We start from the raw sequence: 15,535 nt of genomic DNA on the forward strand, positions 1-15,535 counted from the left end.
AAGCTTACTAATTCTGAAGTCTAAACTACATGGACGATTGGTTACACTAGCACAATTGGAGCTTTTGAAAGCCCGGCATCGAGATGTCGTTCTTGCCCATATAAAGGATTTGGGGTTAAGACTAAACAGAATGTGCTTTCTCCAGTACAAAAAAACACTTATCTAGGCGTAGTATGGGATTTGACTGTTATGCAGGCACAACTGTCTCCTGCTTGGATCAAGTCTATCCTCAAAGGGGAGCTCCATGTCCTTGTGAAACGCTACGGGATGGGGGCGGTCATAAATGGCCATTCCAACTAAGGTCTCTGAAAAGGGCTCCATCTCTCCAAGACATTTGCAACGCTGTGGGCTGGTCCACCCTGCTGACCTTTGTCAGGTTCTATAGCCTTGACCTTAGGTCCACTTCTGGCTTCTCCATACTTCGGCCTAGCTGTGCCCATCCACACTAGGCAGGGACTGGTCAGTCTGGCGGTATTGTACTCTAATTCCAAAAGTGTTGTTGACGCAGCTTGAGTTCCTGAAGGGGAAAGTCTCTAGGTTATGTATGTAACCCTGGTTCCCTGAAGGGGAATTGTGTCTCTAGGTCACACTCCCTGCATCCCTGCAACGCTACTTTTGATTTCAGAAGCTAGCGTCATCTCCACCGCATGTGCTTTTAGAGCTTCCTGGTTGTGATGTCACCCCACCGGTGATGTCACGCCTTTCCATTGGACAGATTACACAAGTGATTGATTGCGTAGACATGCAAAAGCATTTCCAAAGCATTGTTGATGCAACATTTACATTTACATTTACATTACAGCAGTTTCATTTTTAACTAAGAGACATTGTTTTGCTGGATCCAGAGTTGCCAACTTGCAGAGTATCAACCTGAACCAAAACTACTACTTATGCATTTTGCAGCACCATGCAATACCCTCCGGTATATGCCTTGTCATCCTACAGCAAGATAATAATAGAAAACATGCCTAATGGAACAGAACTAAAACAAAACAGAAATAGCTTAGAAGATTAAATTATGGAATGGCCAGCACAATCTCCAGACTTAAACCCCATTGAGCAGGTTAGGGGTAACCGGACAGAAGCAGAAAGCAAAGCAATGGACAAGTGCAAGACATCTGTGGGATCTTCATCCATGACTAAAGGTAAAGTGCAGGGTAATTTATTTTATTTTTAATTTATATTGTATACCAATCATTGTTATTTGTTTAAGATACATTAGGGACAATAAGTTGTACATAAAAGAGCATTAAAAAGATTCTTATATGAATATTTTTGGTGTGTGGAACAGATTATCTGAGTGTACATTATTTTCTATTCGAAAATTGATTGTGAATTGCACATTTTCCTAATGTAAATGTTACTTTAAAACATTTACAAAAATATTTTGTGTTCATGCTCTATGTTGAGCATGATTTCACTAATAATAAACCTGCATTTGCATTAAGCATTCATATTTGTATATGCCTATGTTAATAAGAGTATTAAAAACTTGAAATGTATTAGTTACTCACGAGTTAACTCATGACAATCATGTATCATGATATTGATCATATATATATATATATATATATATATATATATATATATATATATATATATATATATATATATATATATATATATATATAAAATTGGATATATTTTACAGTAGTGAAGATGCAGCTTGTAATCTGCAGTAGTGAGAGTGAGAGTGTTGAAGGGAACAAGGCTGGAGATCACTATGTCATGCTGATTTAGAATAACACACTGGAAGTTTTAAAAGGATGGTGGTGTTTAAAATCATTGTTCTTTCTTTGTTAATCATGGTTACCTGCAAGGAAACATGTGCAGTCATCATTGCTTTGCACAAAAAGGGATTCAAAGTCATGGATATTGCTGCTGGTGAGATTGCACCTATATCAAATATTTATCGGATCATCAAGAACTGCAAGGAGAGAAGTTTAATTGTGGTGAAGAAGGCTTCATGGCACCTGACAAAATGTATTCAGCTGTGGGATCGGGGAGCCTCCAGTGCAGAGCTGGCTCAGAAATGGCAGCATGCAGTTGTGAGTGCATCTGCATGCACAGTGAGTCAAAGACTTTTGGAGAATTTCTTGGTGTCAAAAAGGGCAGCAAAGAAGCCACTTCTCTCCAGAAAAAACATTAGGGACAGATTGATATTCTGCAAAAAAAAAGTAATTTTCTCTGATCAATCTCCTTTGCAATTTTTTGGAGCCCGAAAAAAGCTTGTCTGCAGAGGAAAAGGTTAGCACTACCATCAGTCCTGTGTCATGTCAACAGTAAAGCATTCTGAGACCATTCATGTGCGGGGTTGCTTCCCAGCCAATTGGGTGGGCTTATTCACAATTTTGCCTAAGAACACAGCCATGAAAAAATTATAGTACAAAAACATCCCCAGAGAACAGATGACGGGTGACAAACAATGCCTTTTTCAGCATGATGGAGCACCTTCCCTTAAAGCTAAAGTGATAACCAACTGGCTCGGGAAACAAAATATTAAAACTTTGGGTCCATGAAAGGGAAACTCCACAGACCTTAAACTAATTGAGAACTTGTGTGTGTGTGTGTGTGTGTGTGTGTGTGTGTGTGTGTGTGTGTGTGTGTGTGTGTGTGTATATATATATATATATATATATATATATATATATATATATATACAATATATATGTATACAGTGGAACCTCTGAGCTCGCGACCTCATTCAGATCGGCTCGTGAGCAACCGCGAGCTGCTCAAAACGCTAGTTTTAACATTTCTAATCAAGGTTTATCTCATTAAAATTGTCTAATAATTAAGTGTTATGGAGTGAAATAGTGTTATTTACTCATTTAAATCGATTTCGTATAGTGTTCTTTGGGTTTTTACTGGGTTGGTAAAAATTCGGAACTCGCGACCGGTCTTGGTCCCTAACCCTCGCGAGCTCCGAGGTTCCACTGTATATATATATATATATATATATATATATATATATATATATATATATATATATATATATATATATATATATATATATATATATATATATATATGTATGTGTGTGTATGTGTGTGTGTGTGTGTGCGAATGGCGCCATCTTAAATCTCTTAAATCCAGAGAAGATCCTGAATGCCTCAAAAGTTTTGTTAAATTTGCAACCCAGTACAAAACAAAACCATGGAATTACACAAGTTTCACTCTAAGAATCAAAAACAAGGTGGTACTATTAGTCATTTATCAGTGATATCAGGATTTAAGCAAAGGCATGTCATTTCAGAGAGTTGACAGATGAGCTATTTTAATACAGGATAGTATTTGGCATCAACAGTGAAAACTTAAGGAAAGCACTGTTAAGAGACAGCGACCTAACTCTAACCAAAGCCATCTCACTATGTAAGAAATGACTGAGGAAAATAATAAAGCAGCCACTAACGTGGGAAAAGTACAACCAGTTTCCAGCAGATGGCGCCAGTTTACAAGACAAAAGCCCAGAATAAAACAGCATGATCCACTAACTATAACTGATTGCAAAAACTGTGGTACAGTCACCATTTCAAGAAATGCTGCAAATCACGTTGTCAGTATGGTTAAAATAGACAAAGTGCTTCAACACCCTTTCATGGCCAAGCAGGAGGAGACCTTTGTCACTCTGCACATAAACAAAACACTAACGGAGGTGAATCACGACACTGGGGCAAAGAGTCATTTAATGTCGCAAACAACATTCAAAAGATTTGACAACAGAATATCTCTTCTCATTCCAGTCTTCAATAGCACTAAGCCACATCAACAGAAAGAACCTCAAAAACTGTACCCAGTTCCAAATCTTCTCTGATTTTCTTCATTATACATCATCCTCTGCCGTAATCAAGAAATTTAAGAGATCTTTTCTGTACACCTCACATTCTCATTTCTGAAAATGCCAGTCAATACGCAGGTCAGCATTTCAAAGACTTTGAGAAGTCAAAAGTATCCCAGAGTTCCTACAGTCCAATGGCCTGGCAGAAAGGACAGTTCAAAGTGTCAAACAACTAATGGAAAAGCTCACAAACATGGAAGTGACTCATTTCTCATCTTTTAAATTTCATTTACATTTCCCCCGCTAAATGCCTAACGTCATGACAAAAACGCTCAGTCATTCTGGTGAATTCCAAACTATTGGAGCCAGCTCCCAAACATGCCCAGTATATCTCAATAAGAGGATCATCCAGGAGCGCTACTTTGAAATCTCCAATCGCCCATTGCAACCACTGATAGAGGAACATGTTGACAAAATGAAGACCCCAAAGGGATATGAACAGCGAAAGAAGTGAACAAGGACCATTCATATGCCATACAATTAAATGGAAGAACATACAGTGAAAACAGACAGCATATCCTTTCGGTTGCAGAACCCCATCCATCAAATCATACCCCTGAAGACACTGACTGACAAAACACTAGTAGGCACACAGAGAACATGCCACACCGACTAGAACCAAAACTAAATTACACTGACAAATCAAACAGTACAACACCATCCATTACTAAAGTTAAGTACACCTTACAGAACATATTCAGCCCATTTGTTTAAACCAAATTCCAAATGTGTACAGTGAGTGAAGATGGCACAAGATGATAAACACTGGCTCTGTTGAATGTTTGCTAAATGTGTTTTCTAAATATTTACAGTATTATTCTTTTCTTTGTTGTGTTTTATCCAAACGTTCTTGTTATGTTTCATGAACTATTTTCGCTAAAGGAAGGGGATGTAGATCATTGTGGTATATGATCTTTTAGCAAGAACGCCATGTTTGCATATTCCAGGATGCCCTAATGATAACTGGTAGAGCTCTTTTGGAATTGGCCTGCCCTGTTTCAGTTTGTAGTGCACACAATATATATAGTGTTCGAGACACTAATTTTAGAGTCAAAAGTGATGTGCTACATAATAAAATATGACTGTTTTTTACAGCTTGTCTATCCTTCTGTCACATTCAATGTCAGTATATATATAGAATATCCTTCTGTCAGTATTCAACACCTACAAAACAAATCATATAAACCAGTGATCCCCAACCTTTTTTTGTGCCAGTTTAATGTTGGAAAATATTTTCACGGACCGGCCTTTTAGGTGTGGCGGATAAATGCAACAAAATAAAATGATATGACAATAATAAAAACTGGTATTTTCTAAATATGATAATAATCGTCAATCCGCTGTGTTGTTTCTTGTACATTTTGTTAGCTTGGGGGTTTGAATTTAGTGGATAATGTATTATGTGTTCCTGGGAGGAGCAGCCCCTTTAAGAAGGTAGAGGATGGAAGTAAGACATGTGACCGAGGTCAAGAGTGAGTCATAGACAGATGTGGTGGAGAGAATCCGGTTATTTTTTAAAATAAAACATCGTTCAGAATCAGATAACAAATAAAACAGAAATAATGTAAGTTATGTATTCGTTCTGTGCGGCCCGGTACCAATTGACCGGGGGTTGGGGACCACTGATATAAACCACTGAAAAATTGCTTAGGCTTGCTTAGACAGAAAATTTGGTAATAAAGCTATTTCTGATTCTGATTTCTTTATTTTTTACTACTGTTACCTACCTTTTGTCACTTTTATGACAGTTAAAGACTACAAATTAATATGGTTTCACCTAATAATCACTATTCTTCTTTTTCTTTGCAAGTTGATTGCAGTCTCTACAAACATGAAAAAAGTTCAGTATAGTCCCTTTACTCATTTCACCAATCTGGGCTTTGCCCCTCCTATATCACTGTAGCAAGGCATCAAAATCATAAATGCTACAGCTAAACATTAGATGCTCGCACCACTCTAATATAGCAGATAAAGCATGTTCTATTTTGATATCTTAAAAAAATAATAAGCAGAACATATTTGTTAAAATTTTGAAATTACATATTCTTTAATTTGAATGATTTGTATTCAGGAGTGGTATATAAGTAGTGGGTACATATTTCAGTATTTACCACAATAGAATTCAATAATAATACCTACAAAAAAAAATTTATAACATAGGTATAGCATGTAAACCTAAAATGTGGATATAATTGGATCCAGTTCCAGTTCCACTTTAAAGTTAAGTGAGTGAATATGTAGTAAAAACAGTCTTGTTATATCAGTTTAAAGCTGAATTCACTCAGATGCATCAGTTATAATTTACCAATTTTTTTGTTACTCACCAATTCTGGATATAATAATTCTTATTAAACCACCAACTCTAATGTGCAAAGAATTCTCAGACTGAGACTACAGTGCTAATCATAATAAAGACATAAAACATATGATGGCTTTTAGTGGTGCATGCCGCTTTAAATAGATTGGACCTTTATTTACTGTAGATATTCTTGACAATGCATGTGTGTCCGTTTTTGTCTGTGTATCTGTGTGCGTGTCTGAAGGCACTCACATAGTTGTCTCGGGCAGACCAGCTTGGGTAGAGTTGCATGTGTAGCTGCCGCTCTTTCCTGGCAAGCTCATAGTACTTAGCCTGTTCCTCACGAGTCAAAGCATGCCACTGTAAAACACATACACATTATTTTATTGATTATTTTATTGATTTCAAACTGAAAACAAAAAAATTAAATACAGATATGTTGGATCCAAATTAATATATTTTAAAATATTTACACAACACTTTCTTTTATGATAAAAGAAGTTTGGATTATGTTTTTGTGTTTGCCAAATACCTTGTTAATAAAATCATTGCCTGCAACCGTAGCTATCTCTGCCGCTTTACAGAGTAACTCCTTTTAATGACCCAGGGCAAATAAATTGCAGCATATGGCCAAGGCTCACCAAGTTTCCATGTCCCGATAAAAAAAAAATCTGACTACTGACTGCTACCACCTGATTTATAGTTGTCATAATCATGGCAAAAATTTATTGTCAGTCTTTAGTGATGAGAGCTTTTTCAGATTGGCCAGTTCAATGTCCATATTTGACAATGAGGGAATCGGCTCCCAGCAATCAGCACCAACCCATATTGAGTCTATCTCTCTCTCTCTCTCTCTCTGCTCAAGAATTCTTAATTTACACTTTGTGTTTGTTTCTTTCTTTACAGCTTTAATTGATTTCAGTGCAGCTGGAAACTTCATTGACTGGTCCAATGTGGGAAAAGCTCAAGCTCTGCCTTTAACCTCTTTAGAACCCTTTTCATATTCAGACTCTAGATGATGGTTGAAGGTTAAAAAACACACTGCACCAGCTCTCCAGATCCAAGCCTGCATCGTTAATCATGAGACCATCTCCCTGTGCTCAGCAAAGCAAAAACGAGTGGTCTGCCTCCTCGTGATCCATTGAGCTAATGCCTGGTACCATGGACCCTCACAATCTCAAATATCTTCTCTCCACCACAGAAAACCAATAAAGCAAGCATATACTCTAAAGCTTTTGCACAGGAATGCATTCATTCCAGCATTAGTCAGCAGGTCTTCTGCCTTTTAATGATTGTAAACAACTTAAAAAAGTCAAGAAGAGGCCACTGTTGCCAAAAACTAAATTTTCTATTCTTACTATTTTGAATGTCACATTTCATCATTTGAGAACCATTGAGACTTTATTTGTTGTACTTAATTTGTTAGTTGTCATGTAGTATGCAGGTTATAGAGAAGAAAAGTGCTAGGATAAGAACATTTTATTGAGTTAAATAACAGACAAATCCAGGTCTGCCTGCAACTAAAAAAAGGAAAAATAGGCAGACAAACACCAAGACCAGGTCATAAACAAGAATGAGCAATTGAGAAGACAGAAACAAGCTGGAGAACTAGAAAAAACATGACAAGGGAAAAAACTTGAGATTATGAGTTAGTCAGTGCTTATGGGGATTGATCATGAATCATGCAGTGTGTTTGAGTAGTTTCATGTTGATAGGGAACATAATGGATTTGTTCCAGTTAGTTGAGTAATTGGTGAATTAGAATATTTTTCAATTGTGTGGATAGTTTTGAATATAGTATATAAAGGTTTGGCAAAAGGTTTGAAATGCAAGAAATGTTTGATGTTCTGGATATTGCTGATGTTTGCATTTTGTCTTATTGCTGCATATATTGCATAATACTCCCTCAAGAATTCCATGCTTAGCAAATGCTTGATGACTACAAATCACTATTTTAAGGGTAAGAAATACTAAGAGCCATATGTCTCAACAAAATTCCAAGCAAATTGTACTTTGTTTTGCACCAGATTTAGGTTCAACAGTTCCTTTTGGCCTTATACATTGCCTGCTAACTGGCACCCAGAGTGAGCTAACCAAGAAATCAGCAGATTCCTATTATCATTTTGTGGCAATATCCAGGAGGATTGAGCTCAATTCCTGCCATGAGGAAAAAATGCACATAACTTGCTAAGACACTCATCTCCAGTGTGTCCTCAGCTACAAACCCAGGTTGCCCCTACCAATTGCCCAGCAGTAGACTAGTGGTTCAAGGGCAAAGTTAGAAGGTGTGCGCAACCACTCACCAGCATCTGGAACAAGTGGCAAGAAAAATATGGCAGGACACCAAGAAGTTAAGCTTTAAATCTTTGTATAGGCCTTTAAACCAGTCAGACTGTGAAAACATATAAATAGCTAGAAGTGGTCTCTACAAAAGACTTATTCAGGTTCTTCAGGTAATTCAAAACCCCTTAAGCATTCTTTACCAAATTAAGAAGATAAAAGGAAAGCCATTATCAAATAACAAAGTAGTGGAGTGGGTCATTTTGAAACCAGAATTTTGTAAAAGAAATTGCAATAATTAAAAACTATTTGACAAATATCTTACAAAATTTTATGTTAAACTAGATATTATTCCAATATCCAAGCCCATTTGTGTTATTAACTGTCCAACACTATTTTTGGAGAACCCTCACCCTGCGGCCCAGTATCTGGTTGATAGCTGCGCTCTCCTTCAAGGTGCATTCTGCAATGACTTTAGCCCTCATCTCCTTCATATACAGCATAAAGGCATTCAGCGGCTTCTTGATGACTGGCTTCTTAGGCTCTCTCTCCCTTTTTGACTCTGTATGAGGCTTACTACAATGCAGAAGAAAAAATTAAAAATCAACATTTAAAAGTTAAGCATTTGTAAATTTCAATATCTTTTAAAAACTGTAAAAAATTTCATATTATTCATATAATAAACCCAATTAATTATAAAATATTGATAACAAAATTACAATAAATGTTAGGAACCATCTAGCTATAAACTTGTAATTTGTTTTTTTTGCATGTAAAAATCCCCATCTGCAGTTTCCTTAAAGGTGCAATAGTATTTGTTTTTATTATTATTATTGCTAGTATAACAAAACTAATGCAACTAATGACACAAATATAGAACAGCAGTAGTGGTGGTCAGCTCAAAAACATATAGGAGCTCAAAATATAAAAAATAATTTATAGTGATGTAACTTGGCTACCATCAGCTGAATGGCCTAGTGGACAACATCACAGGTCAGAGTAACATGTTAACACCAGAACAATACACAATACACAGATATTATGCACTATATAGTTTATCATCTATATATATATATATATATATATATATATATATATATATATATATACAGTGAGGAAAATTAGTATTTGAACACCCTGCTATTTTGCAAGTTCTCCCACTTAGAAATCATGGAGGGGTCTGAAATTGTCATCGTAGGTGCATGTCCATTATGAGAGACATAATCTAAAAAAAAAAATCCAGAAATCACAATATATGATTTTTTAACTATTTATTTGTATGATACAGCTGCAAATAAGTATTTGAACACCTGTCTATCAGCTAGAATTCTGACCCTCATAGACCTGTTAGTCTGCCTTTAAAATGTCCACCTCCACTACATTTATTTTCCTAAATTAGATGCACCTGTTTGAGGTCGTTAGCTGCATAAATACACCTGTCCACCCCATACAATCAGTAAGAGTCCAACTACTAACATGGCCAAGACCAAAGAGCTGTCCAAAGACACTAGAGACAAAATTGTACACCTCCAAAAGGCTGGAAAGGGCTATGGGGGAAATTGCCAAGCAGCTTGGTGAAAAAAGGTCCACTGTTGGAGCAATCATTAAAAAATGGAAGAAGCTAAACATGACTGTCAATCTCCCTCGGACTGGGGCTCCATGCAAGATCTCACCTCATAGGGTCTTAATGATCCTAAGGAAGGTGAGAAATCAGCCCAGAACTACACGGGAGGAGCTGGTCAATGACCTGATAAGAGCTGGGACCATTGTTTCCAAGGTTACTGTTGGTAATACACTAAGACGTCATGGTTTGAAATCATGCATGGCACGGAAGGTTCCCCTGCCTAAACCAGCACATGTCCAGGCACGTCTTAAGTTTGCCAATGACCATTTAGATGATCCAGAGGAGTCATGGGAGAAAGTCATGTGGTCAGATGAGACCAAAATAGAACTTTTGGGTCATAATTCCACTATACGTGTTTGGAGGAAGAAGAATGATGAGTACCATCCCAAGAACACCATCCCTGTGAAGCATGGGGGTGGTAGCATCATGCTTTGGGGGTGTTTTTCTGCACATGGGACAGGGCGACTGCACGGAGAGGATGACCGGGGCCATGTATTGCGAGATTTTAGGGAACAACCTCCTTCCCTCAGTTAGAGCATTGAAGATGGGTCGAGGCTGGGTCTTCCAACATGAAAATGAACCGAAGCGCACAGCCAGGATAACCAAGGAGTGGCTCTGTAAGAAGCATATCAAGGTTCTGGCGTGGCCTAGCCAGTCTCCAGACCTAAACCCATTAAAGAATCTTTGAAGGGAGCTCAAACTCTGTGTTTCTCAGCGACAGGCCAGAACCCTGACTGATCTAAAAAAGATCTGTGTGGATGAGTGGGCCAAAATCCCTCCTGCAGTGTGTGCAAACCTGGTGAAAAACTACAGGAAACGTTTGACCTCTGTAATTGCAAACAAAGGCTACTGTACCAAATATTAACATTGACTTTCTCAGGTGTTCAAATACTTATTTGCAGCTGTATCATACAAATAAATAGTTAAAAAATCATACATTGTGATTTCTGGATTTTTTTTTTTAGATTATGTCTCAGACTGTTTCAGACCCTTCCATGATTTCTAAGTGGGAGAACTTGCAAAATAGCAGGGTGTTCAAATACTTATTTTCCTCACTGTATATATATATCAGTAATATATATATATATATATATATATATATATATATATATATATATATATATATATATATATATATATATATATATATATATCTTTAAAAATAAAGCCAATACCCTTAAAAACATGCTTGCTTGAAAGTAAACGGATAAAGCTAACCCTAACCCTAACTTTAACTCCACTCTTCTGGCTACTGCTGATTCTGGTGTAAATATTATAATATTGTATGTTACCTCACCTACTTAAAAGCTAGAGCCCCAATATTGACTAATGCACCTTTAAAGTCTTTTTACACATACATGTCAAACTGGTCATGCTCTTGCCTGCCTGAAGAGGGTACTATAGCAGGGTGTGGGATCCCTGTAGGATGCATTCCAGATGGCCCCATAATAAGAGAGTGAGAGAACCTTCATAAACACACAGGAACACCAAAGTTATTTCCTTCATCACAAATGTGAAAACATGGAACTCTTTTTTTGAGCTACAAAAGATTAATTTATAAAACAAATTACAAATTACATGAATACAATGATAAAATAAACATGGCAGTCAACAACAATCAGTAACCTACCTGAATTTTCCATATTCCATAGTGATCAAATATTTTGTAAGCAGGGAAACCACACACACTCTTTTCACCATTTATAATATGCTCCTCATAATGCTTTGCATTTAAAATTAAAAGGTATGTATTTTATTCACTTTACTGGTAGTTTTATGCAACACAAATAGATGAAAAATAAATTTTCTGCATCCTGCTCATTCATGCAATTAATTATTCTCTCAGCAAGTAAGTGTGAGCAATTACAGTGCATAAAATGTCAGATATTTGTGTGTCAAACAATATTATAAATATGCAGTGCAGGTGTGGGGTTAACCAAATTCAATTCCATGTTATTTGTATAGCACTTTTAACAATAGACATTGTCACAAACAGCTGTGAATAATATCACTGACTAATATATATATATATACAAATCAATGCGTGAGGAAATATATATAAATATATATTCCCTCACGCATAGATTTGTACTCCATGCATAACAGAATATGCCAAATCGCCCCATTTTAAAATATTATCCGAAATGTTAGACAATCAATCGATTGATTGTATAAACAATTAATAGCTCTTAATGTCTACTCTTAGTTTTTCTCCAGTGTTCTTCTTCTCTCAAAACTTGAGAGAAATAAAGAAAAGCAAGCCAAATGAGCATTCATTTCACCTCCTGGAGCAAAAACATAAAACTATAGTACAGGCTAATGAGACTAATTGTATCTCATCAAAAGTCTCATAAAAAAAAAAAAAAAAAGGACAGAGCTTCACAAATTTGTGAAAACTTGTTTCTGCAAATTGTGAAACAATTTCTAAATAATATTTCTTAGCATTACATTAAGGCTGCACAAGCCAGTGCACTCTAAGTGCCGGTCCCAAGCCCAAGATAAATGGGGAGGGTTGCGTAAAACATGTTCCAAATCAAATATGTGGATTACAAAAGAGAATTTCATACCAGATCGGTCAAGGCCTGGGTTAACAATGACCGCCACAGGTAGAAATTGGGATACTTTTGGCTGAAGGAGGAGAAGGAGAGGAGGAAGACGTCTACATAGACAGCAGGGAAAGGAGAAGTGTAGGAGAGTGGAGATTATGGTTCGTACTTTAAATGTTGGTACTATGACTGGTAAAGGGAGAGAGTTAGCTGATATGATGGAGAGGAGAAAGGTGGATATGTTGTGTGTTCAGGAAACCAAGTGGAAAGGGAGTAAGGCCAGGAACATTGAAGGTGGAGGTTTAAACTCTTCTTCATAGTGTGAATGGAAAGAGAAATGGTGTAGGGGTAATTCTGGAGGAAGAGTACAGTAAGAGTGTAGTGGAGGTGAAGAGAGTTTCTGATAAAATGATGAACGTGAAGCTGGAAATTGAAGGCGTGATGATAATTGTCATCAGTGCCTATGCTCCACAAGTGGGTTGTGAGATAGAGGAGAAGGAAAAATTCTGGAGTAAGTTAGATTAAGTGGTAAATGGGGTATCCAGGAATGAAAGATTGCTGATTGAGGCAGATTTAAAGGGGCATGTAGGTGAAGGGAACAGAAGTGATGAGGAGGTGATGGGTAGGTTTTAAGAAGAGGGATGTGAAAGGGCAGATGGTGGTAGATTTTGCTAAAATGATGGAAATGGCAGGGGTGAACACTTATTTTAAGAAGAAGGAGGATCATAGAGTGACGTATGAGTGGAGGAAGGTGCACACAGGTGGACTATGTTTAATGTAGGAGATGCAACCTTAAAGAGACTGGAAACTGTAAGGTGTTTGCAGGGGACAATGTAGCTACACAGCATCAGATAATGGTCTGTAGTATGGTTTTGGAGGTGAAGAAGAAGAGGAGGAGAGTGAGGACTGAAAGAGGAATAAGATGGTAAAAACTGAAGAGGAAGATTGTAGTGTGAGATTCAGGGAAGAGGTCAGACTGGGGCTCGGTGGTGGTGAAGAGGTGCTGGATGATTTGGCAACTACTGCAGAAGTGATTAGGAAGGCAGCTAGAAAGGTACATGGTGTGACATCTTAAAATAAAAAGGAAGACAAAGAGATGTGGTGGTGGAATGAGGAAGTGCAGGACAGCATAAGGAGAAAGAGGTTGGCAAAACAGAGTTGGGATCAACAGAGTGATGAGAAAAGTAGTCAGGAGTACAAGGAGATGCAGCAGCAGGTGAAGAGAGATGTGACAAAAGCCAAGGAAAAGGTATATGAGGAGCTGTATGAGAAGGTGAGCTGGGTGGAATGTGCTGCAAGTTAGATCAATAAAGGATGGAGATGGAAATGATGATGGAAAAGTTGACTAGTTAGAAGAGCGTGTTGAGCAGATGGAGGGAGTATTTTAAGCAGCTGATGAATGAGGAAAATGAGAGAAAGAAGGTTGGATGGTGTGGAGATGGTGAAGCAGGAAGTGGATAGGATTAGTAAGGGGGAAGTGAGAGCAGCAATTAGGAGAATAAGTTTCTTTCGGCTTCTCCCGTTAGGGGTCGCCACAGCGGATCCTCCGCACGTTTGATTTGGCATATGTTTTACGCTGGATGCCCTTCCTAACGCAACCCTCCCCAATTTATCCGGGTTTGGGACCGGCACTGAGAGTGGCTGGGGATGGTTCCCTGACCGGGAATCAAACCCGGGTCGCAGCGGTGAGAGCGCTGCATCTTAACCACTAGACCACCAGGAGAATAAAGAGTGGAAAGTCGGTTGGACCAGATGACATACAAGTAGAAGGATGGAGATGTTTAGGAGAGATGTCAGTGGAGTTTTTAACAAGATTGTTTAACAGGATTTTGAAAAGTGAGAAAATGCCCGAGGGAAAGGAGAAAGAGTGTGCTAGTACTGATCTTTAAGAATAAGGGAGATGTGCAGACCTGCAGTAACTACAGGGGAATAAAGTTGATCAGTCGTACATGAACTTATGGGAAAGAGGAGTGGAAGCCAGGTTAAGAAAAGAGGTGACCATCTGTGAGCAGCAGTATGGTTTCATGCCGAGGACGAGCACCACAGACGCATTATTTGCTTTGAGAATGTTGATGGAGAAGTATAGAGAATGTCAGAAGGAGTTGCATTGTGTGTTTCTGGATTTAGAGAAAGTGTACGACAGGGTGCCGAGAAAGGAGTTGTGGTATTGTATGAGGTAGTCAGGTGTTTCAGAGTAGTATCTGAGGGTGGTGAAGGACATGTATGAGGACAATGTGACAGCAGTGAAGTGCAGTAGAAACGAAAGACTGGTTCAAGGTGGAGGTTGGACTGCATCAAGGATCAGCTTTGAGCCCTTTCCTGTTTGCAGTGGTGATGGACAGGTTGACGGACGAGGTCAGACAGGAGTCACCATGGACTATGATGTTTGCGGATGATATTGTGATTTGTGGTGTGAATAAGAGGGACGGCAGTGGAGTGGTGTGGTTGCAGGGAGAAAAGGTGGAGAAGGTGGAGGAATTCAGGTACCTGGGGTCAACAGCGCAAAGTAATGGAGAGTGTGTGTTAGAGAAGTGAAGAAAAGAGTGCAGGCAGGGTGGAGTGGGTGGAGAAGAGTGGCACGAGTGATTTGTGATAGAAGGGTATCTGCAAGAGTGAAAGGGAAAGTTTATAGGACTGTGGTGAGACCTTATATTCATATTCAACAGATTTAGCTGTCAGCTGCCTTTTTTTTTTATACATGGTTTGTTATTATAATGTTCATTATACACCTATTACCTAGAAAAGAGTTTATGAAAAACTGCTTTGCAACAATGTCCTCTGTTAAAAGCAGATCTGATATTAATGACTTTAAAATGAAATACTTAAATAAATATGCAAAAATGAGACACTCAAACAAAACAGTGATTTTATTGTAATGTGAAAAGCCTTAGGCAATTGCGAGAGCTTGCAAGGCTGAAATGCAGCCATATGGCAACTAGGACACTGAA

At 38.0% G+C, this 15,535-nt stretch overlaps 1 protein-coding gene across 17 annotated transcripts in view; it reads right to left on the reverse strand.

Moving 5' to 3' along the window:
* The window catches only part of tcf7 (transcription factor 7), a 62,665-nt gene that overhangs the window by 14,633 nt on the left and 32,497 nt on the right, over positions 1–15,535 (reverse strand). For 11 of the 17 annotated variants that reach the window (XR_014537351.1, XR_014537352.1, XM_083565197.1 and 8 more), the window contains 3 exons: positions 11,400–11,507; positions 8,831–8,993; positions 6,390–6,497 (listed from right to left, as the gene is read on the reverse strand). Coding sequence is in view for 15 of the 17 variants with exons in the window: in XM_083565197.1 (XP_083421323.1) it covers positions 6,390–6,497; positions 8,831–8,993; positions 11,400–11,507 (379 nt within the window). In the remaining 2 variants the exon portion in view is untranslated. The remainder of the gene's footprint in view (positions 1–6,389; positions 6,498–8,830; positions 8,994–11,399; positions 11,508–15,535) is intronic. The other 6 variants (XM_083565201.1, XM_083565198.1, XM_083565196.1 and 3 more) reach the window with 1 other exon arrangement.

Source organism: Silurus aristotelis (assembly GCF_946808225.1).
Source record: "Silurus aristotelis genome assembly, chromosome: 16".
Taxonomy (NCBI): domain Eukaryota; kingdom Metazoa; phylum Chordata; class Actinopteri; order Siluriformes; family Siluridae; genus Silurus; species Silurus aristotelis.